The sequence below is a fragment of the Leuresthes tenuis genome, unplaced genomic scaffold (genome assembly GCF_036924035.1).
Source record: "Leuresthes tenuis unplaced genomic scaffold, fLeuTen1.0.hap1 SCAF_20, whole genome shotgun sequence".
NCBI lineage: Eukaryota > Metazoa > Chordata > Actinopteri > Atheriniformes > Atherinopsidae > Leuresthes > Leuresthes tenuis.
In genome coordinates, this window is record NW_027325374.1 from 15,564,416 (window position 1) to 15,584,200 (window position 19,785).

Here is a 19,785-nt window from a genome sequence, read left to right on the forward strand (position 1 = left end):
TGTGAAGAGGCCTTATTACCTACGTAAGTGCCGAGGGGTGGAAAGAAATGTGAATCACCCAGCCTGAGGACACATTAGTCATATACTTTAGCGGTGAATGATTCATCAGTGCGGACCACGGAGGAATAAAACAATTCAGCATCATTCTCCTGCACTCTTAAACATTCATCCTTTGCTACCTGAGGGATTGATAGTAATTATCTTTTGCTGGAGAGCTGAGAAATGAAATCGGAGAACAACCTTGAAGTATTTAATAATGTCTGCTGAGGTGCAGGGGTGTTACTTTGCGTCGCCTGACTGTAGCATTCTTAAACATTCTCAAACATTCTTAGGGTCAAACCCAGCTTCCTCGTTGCTGACGGTAAGGCTGCAGTGATGTTTAACAACGTTTGCAAGAAATACCAGCGCTTTTTTGTGGAAAAAAAACACTCTTCAGAAGCCTGTCTTGGTTCTGATGAAGGCGAAATGTGGAACAAACACTTCATCTTAAGGTATTCTCTGAAGGTATTTGTAGTCGTCACCATCTGTGCTTCGCTGGATGTCAGACTGGCCACACGGCTTCTGTTCATCCAGTTTAAACGTTTCAAGACTCATCATCACCATGGAATTTCCTCTGCATGTGCAATTCTTCAATTGATCAGGGTTTTGTTGTTATTAACTTCCCATCTGGACTGGGATGTTTCTGTGAATAAAGGAAACATGCCTGTTTAAAAGATATCTGGCGTAGCGTGTGCGAGTTGCAATAATCCTCCATCTGAACGTTGGTTAGAGCCGTTAAATCTTGTTTTGATCTTGTTGACATATTAGATTTGACGGTTTTTAAAGAGAGGAGTGGGGGTAGCTCTTTTAATCATTTCATAAATCAGAAAGTGCTGTCAACAGCCAGACCTGGAATAAATTTACACTCTGTTTTTAGAAATGAAGAGTTCTGAAAGTCAGAGTATGAATAATGTTCGGACAAACGCTCTCCAAAAAAACATTGACATTGTAGATGGAAATAAAATAGGAAAGTTTGGAGAGGATTTCTGGCTCAGATGATGAGAGGACATGATTTAACTGTTTGTTTGCAAGCTTCCAGTTAACTGCTTACATGGATATGTGTATTAGAAGATTTCTTACTTTCTTGTTTGAATACGCTACTATCTCATTAAATGAATGTGTAAAAAAAAATCTCAGTGACTGAAAAAAGTCGTTTTTCATCATAGTTTATTTAAAAATGGAGCTGTGTGACGAGTGATTGTTGATTTTGGGTGCTGTCGATGTGGAGTTCTTTGCTTTTGAATGTTTGCATGTGCTGCAGTTGTAACGTCTTTTCTATTTCACGTATCATCATCATCTCACCAGTGCTACAGACGCAGAGCTCCTGTTTACACGTGGTCTTTGGTGGTCTGCTTTGGAACCAAGCCCCGCACGTTTCTCATCTTCAACGCCAACGTTTTAATCCTCCTTGAGGGAGGAACGAATGCGCCGTCGCGGATTACAAGAAACGTTAACCTCAGAGATGTATCAGCCAATAATGTTGGTTTTATAACCATTAAAGCGGTTTTCAGTGTGTTTCCTTAGAGTTTCAGCACATAGGCTGTTCCATATAGGAATCTGAAAAGTTTCAAAACCTTAGTTTCGTCTTAAATCTATCTACCCATCTATCTCTCTCATGTTCCATCTGTTCCAAACCCCTCAAAACAATGATCAAAATGCAGCTATTGATGTGACTCAAGCCGATCTCTGACATGTTTCTGTCTTCATTTATGATATAGTTGTTCAGGTGATTTTGCAGAAACATCAGTAGACATACTATTGATGTAGCTGGCAGTGTGTTCTGTTTGCATACAGAATGAGGAGGAAAGATCCAATCAAAAGTAGGGGCTGGAAACGCACGCGGCGATGCATTCTAATGTCAGATGTGAACTAGTTCTTGCCATTGGATGTGCTTCTTCTGAAAGTTACAAATACACACAAGACTGGAGCTCTCAAAGACCAGAACGCTCACATCTTTACTTGCCGCTAATTGGGCCTTAGATTTTATTCCTCTGTGATGGCACATTAACTCAGTCTGCATTAAAGGAAAACTTCATTTTGATCTCGCATCATTTCAGCAGACCACACAGCTCTGATGAGCCAGAAAGTGGAGGCACAGGGAGTCAGCTGCACACTGCACTCATCTGTGTTTAAGACCCCCTGAGGATTTGATACGGAGAAACAACAACACGACCGCTGCTCCCACATCACTTCCTTCATGCCCCCCCACCCCCTTAGCTCATCTGTGCATCTTCTCTTTGTTTACCGAACGGCTGTTCCTTAGCAACAGAGCAACCTTCACTAAGTGCCGGCTAAAAGGTTTGTGTACCCTGCCGTGCTTTAACCACAAACAATAACATCCCATATTGTTCGACTGCTTCTGTGACATTGAGTTTAATTGTAGCCCTCCTTCAGGGTGAGAAGGCACTTAAATTAGACTTTAAGAGACCAGAGTACCTTTAATTCGGCCTCCTTGTGAATACGTGGCAGCTGCTGCTGTCAGGGAAGCCTTTAATGTGGCAAAGCAACTGTATTGAAAATAATTGACGGTGATTATCAGTTTCAGATGAATGACCCACTGCTGACAACTTAGTGAGCGTAATACCCAAAGGTTTTCTCTAAATGGAATCATCAGCAACTGTTTTCCATTTGTAGATGTCAAATTTCCATGCACTATCTCGTCTCATATTCCTGTATCTCCTCAAGCATGAACAATTTTACATTTTCCAACATTTCCCTGCAAGAGGAAGTCGTGTAAAGCGCCTGACTCACAGGTTAAGTCCGTCCACACCCCTGGGTCCCCTTTGTGCCCTTTTAAGCCCCTCACCTGCTGAATGAAAGTTCTCAAATGGTATCGAGTTGCACCGCGTGGTCTAAGCAATTTGGATCCAGCAAAGCGAAAAATGACTTTCATCTCACCTGTAAAGGCAAAGTGGATGAAAAAGCTGGAGTATATTATTACACAGACACAACTTTCGGTGCTGATGTCAGGCACGAGCAGAAGAAAGATAAAGACTGTTAGTGATAAAAAGATAAAATGCATTTTGTCTCTTGCTGTGCAGCCTTTTGGGAATTGTATGCAGGTCTTTGCATGGGAGGATTGCTGTGACAGCGGCGGTAACACGATGAAATATTCCGCCTGAATGCAAAAGAGGAAGTCATTTGCAAAACAAAACTGCAGTTTAACAGGAAAGAAATGCCTTTGTCGGACATTTATATCGTTGGCGTGAACTTGTGACCCGCGTGCCCAATCCAGGTGTTTTTTTAAAAATGCAAAATGAAAGCAGTAACCTTTAATACACCATTTATGGATACTCGTACAAAGAGGAAAGCCAGCGAGACCCGAGAGGAAGGTCAAGTTTGATTTTTGATGATCTCTATGAATAATGGATCGACCTTAGCCATTCTCAGCTCTGGAGGGGATATTACTCTCAAGTCCTGTTCCTTCTGTCTAAATGCAGGCCCCACCTCTTAACTCCAGATGTCGTGTTGTATCCTTGATGCTGTTTGTAAAGCCAGCTCTTGTTTTTTGTTTTAGGTCTGACTGAGGCTTACATGTGCGACTAGCCAGAGCATATGGGGGGAAAACTATATATAAGAATTTAAAGTACATCATCCAATTTTAGCTAAAGCTATATATAAACGCACAAACAGAAATGATCAGTCACCTCTTCCTCGCCTCCTGCTTTGGCAGAGGCAAAAATCTTCCACACGCGACCGGGCAAAGCTGAGACAAGCACCATACTGGAGATTGTGCCGATGCAGGACAGGTCACCAGTCCATCACAGGGTCACATACAGACAAACAACAGCCATGCACACTCACACTCACTCCTAGGGACAATTTAGAGTCAATAACTCCCCAAACATGCATGTTTTTGGACGCTGGGATGAAGCCTGGAGAGAACCCACGCATACACAGGGAGAACATGCACACTCCACACAGAAAGGCCCCAGCCGGGTTTAGAACCAGGAACCCTCTGGCTGTGGGACGATGCTGCCAATCACCACACCACCATGCAGCCCACATTTAGATCCAAATGTTTAAAATGTGGTTAGAATTCAGTCTTTTTTTTACACAACATTGATCTGCAGTCTTTAATCGGACCTGTAATGTGCTCTATGTGCCCTTTTAAGGCGGCGAGACCGATGAAGTCGGTCGTGCAGCGTCTGCTGTGGACCACAAGTCTGTTGTTGTGAACATCAAGAACCGGTGTCCTATATTTAGCTCAGATAACAAAGACCTCAATGTCTGTTAAGTAAATTACAGCAGACGGATGTTCCCTGTGAATGAAAGTGCCCACTCTTTTCTATTCTCACGCTCTGCGTGTGCTGTGATTAATGCTTGCTGGTAGCTGGTGTCAGTCTGTTTGCTAGCTTAATGATTCATATTATTAGACTGGTGAGATGCTCCGGAGCCACATGGAACCCTCTCCGATGGTCATTGAATTGTTGACGCCGCCGCGAATCTGCTGATTGATTGTTTCTTTCTTTTTAGTAATGAGCCTTGTTTGATTTCGCATCTTCCAGGGGAAGGTGCATGAACGGCAGAATTTCACTGCTGACTTATGAGATATTGAAAACTGGGCTTATCCAGCTGTGGTTTGGTGCAAACGTGCAGAATGGAAGATGTCAAAATGTTTGCTCTCAGCAACTTTGGCAGCTGTGTTGTTGTTATGTTGGAGTGCAGTTACGTGTGTGTGTGTGTGTGTGTGAACACGTACGTAGGAGAGAGAGGAAGTTGGGAGTTGTGGGAGAAAGATACTGTCGCGTCTGACAGACTTATGAGCAGAGTGACTGACACGGGTGAAATTGCTTGGGAAACGATGTGAGGCAGACCCCATCTCGTCTCCCCCTCCTCTTCTCTCGTTCACTCTGTGAATGTACCTCTGCTGTTAATGGGCTCACTCATTCTATTCTCTCTTCCGGGTAAGCTTCTCATTATATTTCCAACGAGTGGCGGTTGGACCGGGAGGAGATTCTCGTAAAAATCAACTTTTTTTCCTCTTCTTTTTTCTGTGTGTTAGCCATGCATCAGGCCCTGGACACACTGAGTGACAGCACAAGCTCCACAACCGCCAATGACCTGGATCTCATCTTCCTTAAGGGCATCATGGAGAGCCCTGTGGTGAGAACAGTTTTATTCTGTATCTTGCACTGATAGCTTTATGCTGAAATACATAAAGGACACATTGAGGTTTTAATAGGAAATGATTTGGACAAATGTTTGGTTATGCCAGTGAGAAGGGATCTCTGCTTTAATGCTTTAATGCAAACTTTAAATCGGAAATGATCTGATTGGTTTGCAGCACCTATCACCCACAACATTAAAAACACCTGCACGAGTGCACCGAGATGACTTTTGTGATTTGGTGCTAAGTAAATGTAATCCAATGGAACTGAGATGAATTTTTCATGCTCCTCGACCAATTCACTTGACTAGAAGTGCCATTTCCATTGAGTTTTTGAATTACTGGTCCATCTTCATTTCAACCCTCACCCAGCACACAAGCAGGTGAAATGAGTTCCCTTTGGAGAGTGACTGGGCTCAGCAAGTGAGTTACACATGTGGAGGAAACGTGGAGTAGAGGGTTTGGGCATGTAATGAGGATGCCTCCTGGCCGCCTCCCTTTGGAAGTTTTCCAGGTACATCCAGTTGGGAGGAGACCCCAGGGCAGACCCAGAACTTGCTGGAGGGATTATATATTCCTTCTGGCCTGGGAACGTCTCAGGATCCCCCCAGAAGGAGCTGGATGGTGTCACTGGGGGGAGGGATGTCTGGGTGTCCCTCCTGGACCCATTGGATCATCATTGGATCGATTTCTGTGGAGGAGAAGGGGTGAAGGGGTGTGTGTGGACACATCTCGGTAACACTGTTTGCATTCCCTTGCTGTATTTACATTGAGACATAATTCAGAACAAATGATGTTTTCACTGAGATTTGAGGATCTTTAGTAAAGTGACGCTGCAAAACTAAAACTTTCTACAGCCAATCGTCCTCTTTGAAATTGAATTTTCATCTTGTGACAGCTTAGATCAAGTGCAGTGACATTTTCATTTCACTGTGCCCGCTTCATTGTGTCCTCGTTAGTTGTAAATGGTAATTAAAGAGGCGTCTCTTCACTCGACATCATGCTCGCAGAAAAACCCTCTGTGCTGCTCGGCCTTGTTTCCTGTAGGATTTTGTCCTGGAGGGACAAAAAAAAAAGTAGTTTCAGTAGTTTGAAGCAGAATTTGAACAAACGTAAAGATCTTGAGGGACTTGTGTTTCTGAATCTTGGAGACAGAGGAGGGAAAAGGATGACCAACAGGTGACCTTACCTTTACAGAAAAGATGGGATTGGCAGCTGAGGTAAAGCAGAACAGTAAACATGAATTTGACAGACACGGCAGCTCATGTTGTTTGTGCTGTTGTACAAACTTAGAATCAGATATTTCACACTTCTGTCTCAACTCGCTGCTCTTGTTGCCTAGTACCAGCAGTCTCTCTGTGATCGCCCAGGCTGGATGTGTCTTTTTTTTTTTTTTTAGCTATCAGTCACTTTAATAAGGCCATGTGACATTTCTATAACTAGGCAGAGAAAACACAGAACAGCCCATTAATCCTTGCCTTGTTTGACAAGTTGACGAGTGCAGCTGGAGCAGAGACCTCCACCATCAATGAGAAATGAAGGAATGATTGGCAGCCATTGGTTTGTGCGCCTGTTTGTCCAACGAACCTGTTAGAATGCTTTGAGCTTCATTTGGTTTATGATTAGAGAGTGGCTCACTTGCTCATTCTGGCGGTTTCTCTGCTTCAGGCATGATTAGAGATTTTATTGATATTCTGATGAATTCTTTTCCACAGAAGTGTCAAAAGTGTTGTAGAGGGAATGTATTTATGCTCACACAGCTAACTAGGGACTAGATCACATGTAACAGGTTACAAGAAGTACTCGTCTGCTTATTACTTATGAAGACAGACGGTGAGGAGACCACAGTGAACCTCAATATTGGAGGAGAAAAACACACAGAATCACCTGCGCCTCAAAGCTCAACACAACTTTATTAAAAGGGCGTCATGCTGAATAAATATGCTTGGTACAGATTAATTGCTCTTTGCTAGGCGATAAGAATGAATACATAAGATACGTTTTTCAATTTCATGCTCCATTTGTGCAGATCTCTCTTGGGCAGCTGCCCAGACCGAATCAAAGCTTTTCCTGATGGGGGTTCGTCTCTGAAGTTACTCCGAGGACAAGGTGGCTTTATCGAAAATACAGATATACCTGGCAGTCTTGTGTGGTGTGGACTGGTTTAGAAAATGTTTGCTAACAATACAGTACGTGCAAACAGCACCTCGGTTATTTAAGCAGATATCTGCATATGAATAGGCACCATAACATTAGGTAACTTTAGGTTCCACGATGACAGTGAACTTTACAGTTTTCTTTGTTCTCATGCGTTCAAACTTGAATCCATCGATATTGCATCTTAGTAGCTGCGTCAAAAATGCTCCGGTTTAGTAGCATTAAAGTATAAAAACACGTATTTGAATGGCACATTTCATCATATACAATCAATAAACAATTTCGAGTCAAGTTCTAAATGGAAGAAGTCGTGACTCTTCGTCATTTTTTGGGAACAGATTCTTGGGCTTTAGAACAAACTAAAAATGACAAAAACTGCTTATTTAACTCACATGTGTTCTTACACAGACAGTGTGGGACAATGATAAAAGAGGAGAAGTATGGATGACTACTTTTTTCTTGATTTCTCCTCTCTTTTCCCTTTGTTGGGCATTAATGATAATGGCTTCTACGTGCTCATTTTGAACACCTGTCAGGATAAATTTGACTCTCTGCCACGGCGCCCCTCATTAGTTGGCCTCCTAGCTAACCGTCTGTGTTCCTTATCGGAGGGACCGGCACCGGTCTGGCTGACTTGATGGGAAACATGGCCCCAACAAAGAAAGCTGTCTGTAGAAACAATGGAACGGATTATAAAACATCTTTGAGGAGAACTTGGAATGTTGCAAAAGGTTTTGGTGGTTCTCAGTCAGCTGGGTCTGAAACTGTAAGCAAGCACTGGGGCTTGTGGTGAAATGGAAACATACAGGTCGACCAAGTAAGAGTTAAAGAAAAGTCCAGGCAGAGCGGTATGCCTTGTTCATGGAAAATGCACAACAAAAGTTCAAAAAGTTACAAAGCAAAAGGGGGTCAGAAACAGGAGTCAATGTTTGTGACCGAATTGCTAGAAAAAGGCTGAAGGGGGAAATGAGACGTGCATCCAGAAAAGCAAAAGGTCACAGTGGGCCCAAGAGAAGCTGTCACGGCCTGCGGATGATATTCGGTGATAAATAACCAGTCTGCAATGGGAAAGGAGGTGATGCAGGAACGTTTGTTGGGTGCAGGTCCAATGAAACATGTGACGGTACTTCTCCCTCAGGAAGGACATAACTCAGTGACATATCCACCAAACGGTCCTGATCTCAGTCCGAGTTAAAAGCTGTGGTGAAAACTGAAAGAAGAAAGAAGAAGAAATTCTTCACGACGCCGCTGTATCCTTCAAAGCTGATCTGTCGACTGCCACACGGGAAAGTTGGAATCTGCCTCCACGCCTCAAAGAATTCAAGTGGTCATAAAAGGCTGAGGATGTGCAACAGACTGTGATAGTGTTTATTTTTGATTCAACTGACCTGAAATGGATCTGAAAAGGCAGCGATTTACAGCGACTTCGACATTTTTGAGGTCTAACAAAGTAAGAAGGGATCGTCAAAGAAGCTGATTGTTTGTGTATCAGATAGTTTTCTACTCTTTCTGTGTGGAGGATTATATTTCACTGTGTTTCTCCGTTTTCCTCACGTGAATCGCTCTGAACTAGTTTCTTCATATTTTCCTCAGGGTGCCGTTGTCACACACTAAAGCTCTTTGAAGTATAAGGGAGAGCAGTCGCAGAGCTTAGTGGAGGGAGACAGCCTTGTCAGAGTGTCTTCCCTCTACGTCTTCTGTTTCTCTCTCTCTCTTGTCAAAGTCTTCCACGTCTCGCCAACAGCACAATCTCTCGTGGCCTTTAAACAAACGTGGACTTTTTCACGGCCACTCCAAGCGCAGGAAGAAGTTGATTGCTGTGTGCTGCCAGAGTGCAGGGGGGAAATAAATGCTGCCACCACATGCCAAAAGTTCTTTTTTTTTTTGCCTTTTCTTTGCAGAGTCAAAAGTTGTGAGTTTGGAAGCACATTTATTCCCTCAGACAGGGTGTTGGCTGACATCTGCTGAGGTGGAAGTTGTTTTTACCCATGATGCATTTGCCAGAAACTTGCACAGAGACAAATGTAAAAAAAAAAAACTAAAAAAAAAACTGTTCAATATAATTTGGCTGCCCAGAGGCAGTTCTGCTCTGGAAACTTTGGCGTGGACTCCTGACAGCCAGTTGAAGGCAGCACTGCATCAAAAGCCTCCTATATTGCTGAAAACAAAGCCTCTTCTGCTCCCCTACATCTTCATTTCTCCTCTGGTCTTCCTTCATATCTCCTAGCGTTTGGTATCTTTCACGAAAGACTGATTGAATTCGTCGCCTGCAGGAAACTGGCGCGTTGGAGCGCGGCTGTAGTGTTTGAACTGGATGTCTGGCAGAGCACTTGGTGGTACCGGTGTATTGATGAGGATTCTCATAAAAGATTCATCGGCTGATGTAGCCTTGCTGAAGGATATGAAAAGGCTTTCCAAGATGATAGTTTACCTCTAAACACTTATCACGCTTTCACTCGATGCACTATGGCGCACAGAAGATGCTTACACAGGGATACAGAAACAAAACGGAGGTCCTGGTGTGGCACGGCACTGCATTGACAGTGAGTTGTGTTGATTAATATAGAATAATGTAATTAGCACAGCCCACAGTTCTTTAATGAATCAGAATAATTAGTGGGAAGAGAATGAGTAGATATCGACCAAACGGGCTGAGGTGCAAAAGGGCTTCCAGGTGCTTCACTATCAGCAGTTATGACTGGCTCTATATCAAACAAAGCATTCTGATGCAGTTTCAATTACTGCTTTTCGACAGCAGTCACAAACCCTCAAATGTTTTAAGAGTCACCATTTTCCGACAGGGGGCGCCTCTCCAGCGGTTCTATTGAAAATAGCTCACGCAAAACAATTGAGTTAATATGTGGCAAGTGGTCAAACTCTCAAAAGGAAGAGAGGAATTTTGTCCGTTCAGGGATTCAAGTTTTCATGTTTAGATTTAAGAACTTTTTTTTTTTTGTTATTTCAGAAGTTTAATAGTCTAGCTTTAAGGAATCTGATGCCTTTTCCAGACGTTTTTTTAAATGATCTTTTGGGACTACACTGATCATGGGAAGGCTTCTTAGTTATAGTGACTAATCTCCAAAGAAGGACAGTTTACCGGAGTATGAATCCATCTGAACTGTCACATGGAGATGCTGAATATAATTTCTCATCGTCAGATTTTTCTACACTCAGAGCCGCTGTGCTAATTAGCCGTCATTCCTGAACCGTCTCCGTGGAAAGGAGCGAGGCTCGTCGTGCCTGCCACCGATCACAGTTTGCTCCATGTTGAATAATGCTGCCAGGGTTCTGCTGCTGTGTCCCTAAAGGGGGCGGCTCGCTGTGCGCTTTAGACCACATGCGCATGGATTCCATTACAGGCGTATTTGAGCTATGAAAGTATCCACTACATGCAGTTCGGTGCACTTAATTATACAGGATGGTTTGTGTGTGGGAGTGTAAGTGTATTCATTTGTGCGCATGTACATTGTGTCCTGCCTCCCGGCAGGGATTCTTCCCCTCTTCCTCAGCAAACAAACAATGTGTCTGCCAGATTAGTAGTTAGTCCCACCAGACAAGCCCTCTGCACAACTGCCTGATAATAAGAATCTTCAAACACATCTCTCGACGTACAGTTGCACAACAGTGTTGGCGTAAATTGTTGTATTTGCATTTGATTATGAGAAAGTGTTTTATGCCCCGTGTCTTCCGCAGTTCAGTTCTGCAGGCACTGGCTGGCTTAGGCAGTGACGTACGATTACACCGCGCTGCACTGGAAGAATCTGTGGTGACACAAGGAAACCAAACCAACCAAAACCAATACACGATCTGGACAGATGTGGTCGAAATGTCTGTTCATGTGAATATCTAAAGGGGTAACAGACAATACACTGCTTATCAGAGGTCTATGCTCAGGTTTCCAATCAAGTTGAGACTGGGGACTGTGGGGGTTGTGGCAAAGCTTTCAGTATGCACCTGTTGAAGTGGACTACAGGGAATTTTTAGGTGTGTTCAGGATCATTATTCTGCGATGGAAGCAATCCTTTTTCCTGTCTGCTTTTTCTTGCAGACGGTGTAATGTTTGCTTCCACGATGAGCCGTAGATTCGTTTAATCCATTCTCAGTTTAATCCATTCTGGACGCAACGGAAGGTCTTTGTCTTCTGACTCCTCCACGAAGGTCATTTAGATGCAGGTGTGCCTGCACAGTAGAACAGTTTGTCACTGCTCCTCACTGCTACATCTATGACCTTGAACCAGGGGTCCAGCCATGTCCTCCTCTGCTCTTGGTGATAATGGAGGAGAAGATGAAAAATGAAAGTTCCCTGAAATATTCATATCACATGCTGTGCAGCCGACAGGGGTGCAGGATTTAGCACCTTTGTGCTTTCTTCTCTTGGTTTTTGCACATGCCAGTGTAGGTTTTTACCAAAACTGATTCGTGCTTTCAGGTAACTGTTTTTGTTGCTTGTTACTGTGCTCTGTACTGCTCAAAAACAAACACCCCTGCAGAAGGCAGAATACGTTTCATTATAACTCAGCGAGCAGCAGCAACTGCTCACTGAGGAGGAAGCTGTATTTCTACACAGTCGGTGGAAAGCACGGCATATGAGGGAAGTCTTCCATCAGGTAATGTGCTTAGGATGAGAGAAGTAGCCCAAAGTAACAGCCCTGTTCTAATTATTAAATCCAAGGCTCATGAGCACTTTGAGGAACCCAAGCTGGAGGCTGTGAGTGAGAACAACGTGGAACTGGTCCAGGATATCCTGAAGGAGCTCAACCCGCTCACACACAGAAGCCAGGCAGCCGACGAGCTCATCCGCATCCTGAAGGAACCTCACTTTCAGGTTTGGAGAGCAGAACATAACTATCCGATTGTTGCAGAGCACATAGCACGACTGTAGCCGCCTCAATGGTATGTTATTAACTGTTTTCTTTTCTACTTATCACTCGTCTCACAGTCCCTTCTGGAGACGCATGATTCTGTGGCGTCCAAAAACTACGAGACTCCTCCTCCCAGCCCCTGCTCCTTCATGGATGCAGCCCTCAACAATCAGCCAGTTCCCCCGGATGCAGTCAGGATGGTGGGCATCCGTAAGGTGTCCGGTGAGCACCTGGTAAGCCTGCTCAGTTAGGCAAAAAGCTCATCACGGCAAGTCTGAACCCTTCTTATAAACAGATACAATTCCTCAGCGAGTGGCGTGATATATAGTGATATACAGTGTGCTTTGGGTGCAGCTCATGCACTCAGTATAATGAGATCGCTTTAAACAATGTTTAACAACAGAAAAAAAGGCAGATTTATATTTCCTCGGTGGCTTGATTTATCTGCATTGGGCGGACTTGTTTCGCGATTAATGGCAAAAACTTCAGCGATAACTTTGCAAGCTGCTCATACATCGTGTTCTACCCGTAAGCTTCGACGTCTGAAGTCACTGATGCTGCAGGCCACGTCGCACTTTAGGCCCGCCGCTCCGAATGTTATCACAGGTGAGGGAGCTTCAGAGGAGCTGAGAAGGGAATACAAGATTCAATGCAACAATACTGCATTTTGGTTACATGACTGAAAAAAACATCTGGAATGATCTGGTGTGAGGAGTGTACTGACCACCAGTGCAGACTGCAACTAATACTCCCACACGCTGCCTTCCCTGTCCAAGCATATAAGAAAAGCTGTGAACATTTTTTTATTTGAATTGTGGATCATTTTGCCCCTCACTTTGTCAGATTTGCCCGAAAATGTGCTCTGGAGGACAACTCCAGACTGTTCTCCCGGGTCTTCTTCGAGTCCCTCGTGATTATAATGCTGCAGCTGTGCATCTGTTTATAGGGAGTAACTTTTAGAGTGGAAAGTGGCGAGCTGGTGATTGCCAGGATCCTTCATGGAGGCATGATCGACCAGCAGGGCCTGCTCCACGTGGGCGACATCATCAAGGAGGTGAACGGCAAGGAGGTGGGCAACGACCCCAAAGTGCTTCAGGAGATGCTGAAGGAGGCGAGCGGAAGTGTGGTGCTGAAGATCCTGCCAAGCTACCAGGAGCCCCACACACCGAGACAGGTCAGCCTATATTGAAAAGGACTATATCAAGGCCGATATAGTATGAAAAGTTACAATTTGCTTAAAAGGACACTAACATTTCCATCAGTAAGAAACACTTATTGTCCTCCCTGGCATCCGCTCGACATTCTGTAAGCTTGTGCGCCGAGCCAAGAGTCATTTATCTTATTCTATAGAGCTGCATTTTAAATCACTGGATATTTGGAGATAAAAAAAAAACCTGCATTGCAGTTTTGTCAGTTATGCAAATGCATGGTAGCTTTTTTCCCCTTTTAAGTGGCTCAATAATTGAGGCATTTATAAAAAGAATCCGACAGAAAGGTCATGACACTAAAGATCCTGTCTCATATCATGTGATTTGTCCTTTTTCATATGCTCTCAGCGTTCATGTATTTCATCTGTTGCGTATTACTCAAAGGAGGGATTTTGACGTTAGAGACTGAAGATGTTATCCAGTTTATACCAAAAGGACAAGAAAAGTTTTATTGTCTGCGTCTGCATTGCCAAAAGTTTGTGAGGATGAATTCCCACCAACACTGTGACCGATTGGTCGAGAAAGGGGAGCAGAGGAGTTTGAAGAGGCCATTATAAATTAATTCCTTACCCCAGACTGAAAAATACTGGAACACCAGCTCCAGTAGAAATGATGCAGATTGGGGTTGTGTGTGAGGATTCTTGTAATGGACTTGAAACATGAATTTGAAGCATATTTGGCTGCTGGGTGGAGGAAAAGCTGAATGAAATTCACTTATGAAAAGTGAGTTTTCCACTAAACGAGAGCTCAGCGTCTCTCAGCCAAAGACTTGAAGTGAAGTATATGTTACAGATATCTGTGATGCCCAGGGGATAGAATGCACATTCATTGGAGGAAATGTATTTAATATATCTCCCATTGCAGAAGAAGAGTGTGTGCACGTGTTAAGACCTCATGTATTTATCAGTGGTGCACGTCATGTGCATAAAAGAGGATGGAAACGTTTAGCAGAAGCTGTCAGTCGGAGATCTTAAAGCATGACTGGCAGCGCTCACACATTAAAGACCATGCCATTCCCAAAAGTTCCCTCAAAATGCATCCCAGCTGCCTGTTTGTCCAGACTGCCCTTGATCCTGAACCATTACATGATGACTAAACTTAGCTGACAGCTCACTTTGGCTCAAGGACTGACTGTGTATCCGAACGAATGAGAGGAGTGAGACCCACGGTACAGTGAGGGCTGTTGGGCTTCTTTTTATTTTTTTTCCCCTCCTTGCATCAGTTCAGTCAGAGACAAAAAAAAAAATACAACGTCAAGTGTAGGGGGAGGGGATGGTTGCCATGGCTGCAGATCTAGTCTCTCTCTCTCTCTGTCTACCCCTCTCCTCCCTGTTTCTGTCGGTCTGCCTCTCAGACTCTGTGTCCTGTCAGTGGGGGGGGGTTAGATGCTTTGGCTCATGAGCTGAATCCCACAGCCTTGTCGGGAAAGTGAGCTGAGAGATGGAGCGGGCCCTAAGTGCAAAAGGCTGTTCCACACTGACGGACACTTACTCACCCGGTCCATCCACCCCAGATCACACGCACCACACCAGAGACCTTAAAAGAATCGACCAGCTTACAGAACGGCTTCCTTTTAAATGTGTTATTCAGTCTCTTTGACATGCGTAAACATCTTTATCCATTCTAGGCTTTTGTGAAGTGTCACTTTGATTACGATCCAACCCACGACAACCTGATTCCCTGCAAGGAGGCAGGCCTCAGCTTCAGCAGCGGAGACATTCTGCAGATCTTTAACCAGGAGGACCTCAACTGGTGGCAGGTCAGTTCTGTCCCCGTGTTCAGCTCCATAAGCTGGCTGATGACTTTTACCCACTGGCTCTTTAACCCGTTCTCTCGTGTTCACGTCTCAGGCCTGTCACATAGAAGGAGGCAGTGCGGGCCTGATTCCAAGCCAGCTCCTTGAGGAGAAGAGGAAAGCGTTTGTGAAGAGAGATCTGGAGCTCGCTACCACAGGTACCCCTCGTCTCTCATTATGCAGATTTAAACACAGGCTCCTCGCTGCACAAACAGCCCGGCAACAAAGACAACATCTGTTCCCTCTCCGTATCATGCAAGTATTTCATCTGGCGCCCGATCGCTCCTCTTCCTCTCACCTCGTAATGAGCATCAGAGAGACTGCGGTGGCCAGATCCAATCAGATGGTTATTAAGCTGCAGGGTGTGACAGTCACAAAGCACGCTCCCTGAGAAGGAGCATTGATTCAGGAGAGGCGATATAAGCCTGTTAACAAAAACCTGATCAATAATGATCTCGCCTCATATGAGACCTGGAGGGAAAGGGGGCTTTATGTGTTTAGATTTATCTGCTAGGTGCAGAGTCCTCAGCAGCAACCAAACAGGTGGTGAGTCATAGGGAGCCGCATGCCCTTCAATTGTGGAGGAGAGGAAGATGACAGCCCAACTGTACTGCCCTTGGAGCCGGGGGAAAGGACACATCTGTCGGCCAGCACATTTTCCTCATATTTCCACATATTTTACAAACTCAGAGCCTGTTTAGAATAAAACACCTGAATCGAATGCTTTTGGATAGTGAGATCTGATGACGGTTGATACACCGATGTATCCAAACGTGATAAAATGATTTATATTTGACGCTTTTAGCTGTTGAAAGCAAAATGAAAACTCTTTGCTGCCCAAGCTTTAATACAACTGAGCTCATGTTTCCATGACCACAAAATGATCTGCCGTAGCGAACAGACGGTCAACAGATCGCCTGGTCACAGGTGTTCTCTGGCAGCAGAGTGCTTGCACACACTCATCAGTATTAATGCGCGGTGCCATCTAGTGGTAGAGTTTCCATATTCTACACTTAGGATTTTGAATTTATGACCTAACACAGCCCTCACTTCGGTAGTTTTTCATTTTAACGAGGGCTTTGTTGACTTGTCTGGCGAGGATAAGCACCAGGGGTGGAAGTTTGATTGAGTTTGGTGTTTGGTGTGGTCTCTGTCTCAGGTCCTCTGTGTGCAGGGATGGGTGGTAAGAAGAAAAAAAAGATGATGTATTTGACCACCAAGAATGCAGGTAAAACTGCCTGTATCATCACAATTTGCATAAGCTTTGGACTCAAAGACAAAGCACCTCATCGCTCATACCGTGCCTAATTGCTGTTTCCAAGAGTTCGATCGGCATGAGCTGCGGATCTACGAGGAGGTTGCAAAAGTCCCGCCCTTCAGGAGGAAGACGCTGGTTTTGATTGGAGCGCAGGGGGTCGGTCGCCGTAGTCTGAAGAACAAGCTGCTGGTGTCGGATCCTCAGCGCTATGGCACCACCATCCCCTGTAAGTGCAGCCATTCACTAACATGTGAATCTCATCGCAAATCAGTTTTTCTTTAGTCTCCCCGTTTTTGTTCTCACTTTCTAATTTCTGTATTTCTAATTCATTTCAACAAACTTTTTAATTTAATAAAGTTTGTTAGGTTTCCCCTTGCATTTTACCATATTTCTGCCATTCAGTGTCTGCAAACTAATAAGTTTCTTTAGTCGGTGTGTACTAGTGGAACCTTTGTGGGATCAGTTTCTGTTTGCATTCATCTTTTATCACACAGTCACCACCAGAAAGCCAAAGGTGGATGAGAGAGATGGTCAGCTGTACTCTTTCATGACCCGAAGCGAAATGGAGTGCGACATCAAAAGTGGTCGTTTCTTGGAGCACGGCGAGTACGACGGGAACCTGTACGGCACAAAGATAAACTCCATACACGAGGTGATAGAAACAGGAAAGATCTGCATCCTGGATGTCAACCCACAGGTAGAGGAAGAGCAAAATCAGCTGGAAACACTCGGCCTAACTTATGTACACACATTAAACTGAGTTAGGGGACTTTTTTTAATTCGCTGTTTGTTTTGCAACGAACATAATTCATCTTCATTTTTTGTGTTTTTCTCTGAAGGCTCTTAAAGTGCTGCGGACGTCTGAATTCCTGCCCTATGTTGTGTTCATTGAAGCCCCGGACTTTGAAGTCCTCAAAGCTATGAATAGGTCAGCAATCGAGTCGGGAGTAGTCACAAAGCAGTTAACGGTGAGTGCGCCTTCACGTTCATCCTCCAGTTGGAGATGGGCAACGTCAACTGACAGAAAAATGACACAACGCTCGAGTGTATGTTTGGCTCACACCAGCACTTTCACATGGTCTTAATGTCGCGGATCAACCTGATTTCTGTTATTTAAACTCATATCAACTTGTTTATACCTATAGTATTTATTATATCTAAAAATAGCTTGATAAAGCTTTATTAATCAATTCCAGGGGCTTTAAAAGTCAGTGCCATGACACACTTAAAACAAATACAGTTGTATACAGTAGCAACCCAAGAGTGGAAAAGTAAAAGTAATACTTAAAAGGTTTATGTGGTGGAAATCACTGCCTGGGCTCAGGAAAATCTCATTCAGATACAGTTCATCACTGCATCCATAAATGTTTAAACTCTCAGCTTTTTGGGAATCAGCTTCGGTAATTTGAAGAACAAATATAACTAATAACTAATAATTTGCTCTGTGCAGAGGAATCCAATAAGAAAGTTCTATTCTTAACATTTAGATCCTGTTCGCTGACTGATGTGAATAGTTTTGCAGGCTTCACAGTTGACTCTGGCGCTGCTCCGTTCAGTTATTTAACCTGCTTACTTCGTTCTGTTGAACTTCTTCTCTCTGCTTTGACATGCCCCTCACAGGACTCTGAACTGAAGAGGACGGTGGACGAGAGCGAGCGCATTAAGAGAGCATACGGACATTACTTTGACCTTTGCATCGTGAACGACGGTCTAGAAGCAGCGTTCCGAAGTCTACGGGTGGCGCTGGAGAAACTGTCGACAGAGCTCCAGTGGGTGCCTGTCAGCTGGGTGTTTTGAGAGTTGCCAACAGCTCCCCCGCCAGATTGTCAGAGTCACAGGTCGGGGGAGGATTTATCACCAGTAGCTCCAGAGAGGAGCTGAACATCGTAAACCAGTGCAAATGACCAGCCTCATGTAGAGCATTTTTGTACAAACTTAGTGTTCCTCTGTTGAGCCCTATGTTGAGTTGTATTTCATTTGTTAGGACTGGAAAAATTCTATTGACGTCTGTTGAGAAGGATTTAAAGCTGATTATGCGGTGTAGTTCAATAGTGGGAGTGAGCGTGTGTGCGTTATCATAAACGTTGGATATAGATTAATGGATATGTTTCGTAAGTATCAGTGCTCGGTTGGAGGTTTTTGTGAAAGGACAATTTTAGCCTTTAAAAATCTTAAATACTTGTAGTGTAATGTTTACATTGGATCAGTAGGACAGATTGACGAAAGATACCAAATGTCATGTTTGTATTGAATACTCTATATTTTGCCATTTGATCACATGGTATGATTGTATGTGTTCAGAAATGTGCTTAATCCTGTGTGTCTCCTCTGATTTGGAAAATTAAACAGCAATAGGTCATTTTGAATATACATGCAATACATTTACAGACACACGCCAGTGTGTCCACATGCGCACGGATATATTCAGAGAAGGCAAAGAGCGCATTGAAAGATGCTTCTGCTGGGACATTGCTGCAGTCTCGGTTTGTTCTACTTCATTTTTAGTGTTTATCACAGTGAGTGTTTCCTGTCCCGTCCTGGAAATGCTCTGGCTTGTTTGACAGGGAAACAGTCCAGCCAACGGGTCACAGTGATTCACATCTACCTGCTTGATTCCGGTGGGAGTTTTATTTGTAGCAGCGAGAACATTTAAACCTAAAAATAGAACAAGAAAATACCTAAACAAGTAGCCTAGACCAGAGTAAGTTAATAATTCAAGATGGATACTTGATGGAAGTACTTTTTTTTTGTTTTTGTTATTTAGATGTACAAACCATAGACCAAATGACCAGTGGCTTCTAATTCATGCTTACGTTTGCCTTAATATTGTTAAAAAGCCAAGGAAACACTTTTTTTTTTCATAATGGAACATTAAACTTCTATCACTGTATGTGTTCCTTCTTAGAAAAAGAAAAAATGACTCTGGCAACTTATTTATTATTGAATAAATCTTCATTTGAACCTGTAAGTACTGCATTGTAATAAAGCGTGTATAGTATAACATAGAGAAGCACTCGATGATTCTGCTGGTGTGTAGATGCAGTTGAACAACTACACTGTTTATTTGGTCTTCATATAAAAATGTATTAAAATTGAAATAGTTGAAAGTATTGTTTTCACTTTTTACGATTAAGTCAATTTTTAAGTTAAAGTCACAACATCATATTAAATAATAAAAACTTGTTTTTTAAAATACACAGGAAACACTACATGGTGCCTTTGTTGACATTTAAAGGGGAGTTTAGTTGATGGACGTGCTGTGTGGCCTCTGGGGGTTTGGGTGGCTGTGGCCATTGGGTGAGGATGGTGAGGTCGACCGTAGAGGCTCTGTGGATGCTGACTAGTAAAAAGGTGTA

General features: G+C 43.7%; 1 protein-coding gene across 3 annotated transcripts in view; it reads left to right on the top strand.

The window, feature by feature from the left end:
* The window catches only part of mpp2b (MAGUK p55 scaffold protein 2b), a 34,448-nt gene extending 15,653 nt beyond the window's left edge, over nt 1-18,795 (top strand). For 2 of the 3 annotated variants that reach the window (XM_072373669.1, XM_072373668.1), the window contains 11 exons: nt 5,045-5,145; nt 11,979-12,131; nt 12,246-12,401; nt 13,115-13,342; nt 15,004-15,135; nt 15,227-15,329; nt 16,331-16,399; nt 16,494-16,655; nt 16,924-17,126; nt 17,269-17,397; nt 18,050-18,795. In XM_072373669.1, coding sequence (XP_072229770.1) covers nt 5,045-5,145; nt 11,979-12,131; nt 12,246-12,401; nt 13,115-13,342; nt 15,004-15,135; nt 15,227-15,329; nt 16,331-16,399; nt 16,494-16,655; nt 16,924-17,126; nt 17,269-17,397; nt 18,050-18,226 — 1,613 coding nt within the window. In that variant the 3' untranslated portion in view covers nt 18,227-18,795. Of the gene's footprint in view, nt 1-4,617; nt 4,947-5,044; nt 5,146-11,978; nt 12,132-12,245; nt 12,402-13,114; nt 13,343-15,003; nt 15,136-15,226; nt 15,330-16,330; nt 16,400-16,493; nt 16,656-16,923; nt 17,127-17,268; nt 17,398-18,049 lie in introns of those variants that run through there. The other variant, XM_072373670.1, reaches the window with a different exon arrangement.
* Nucleotides 18,796-19,785: the final 990 nt, after the last annotated feature.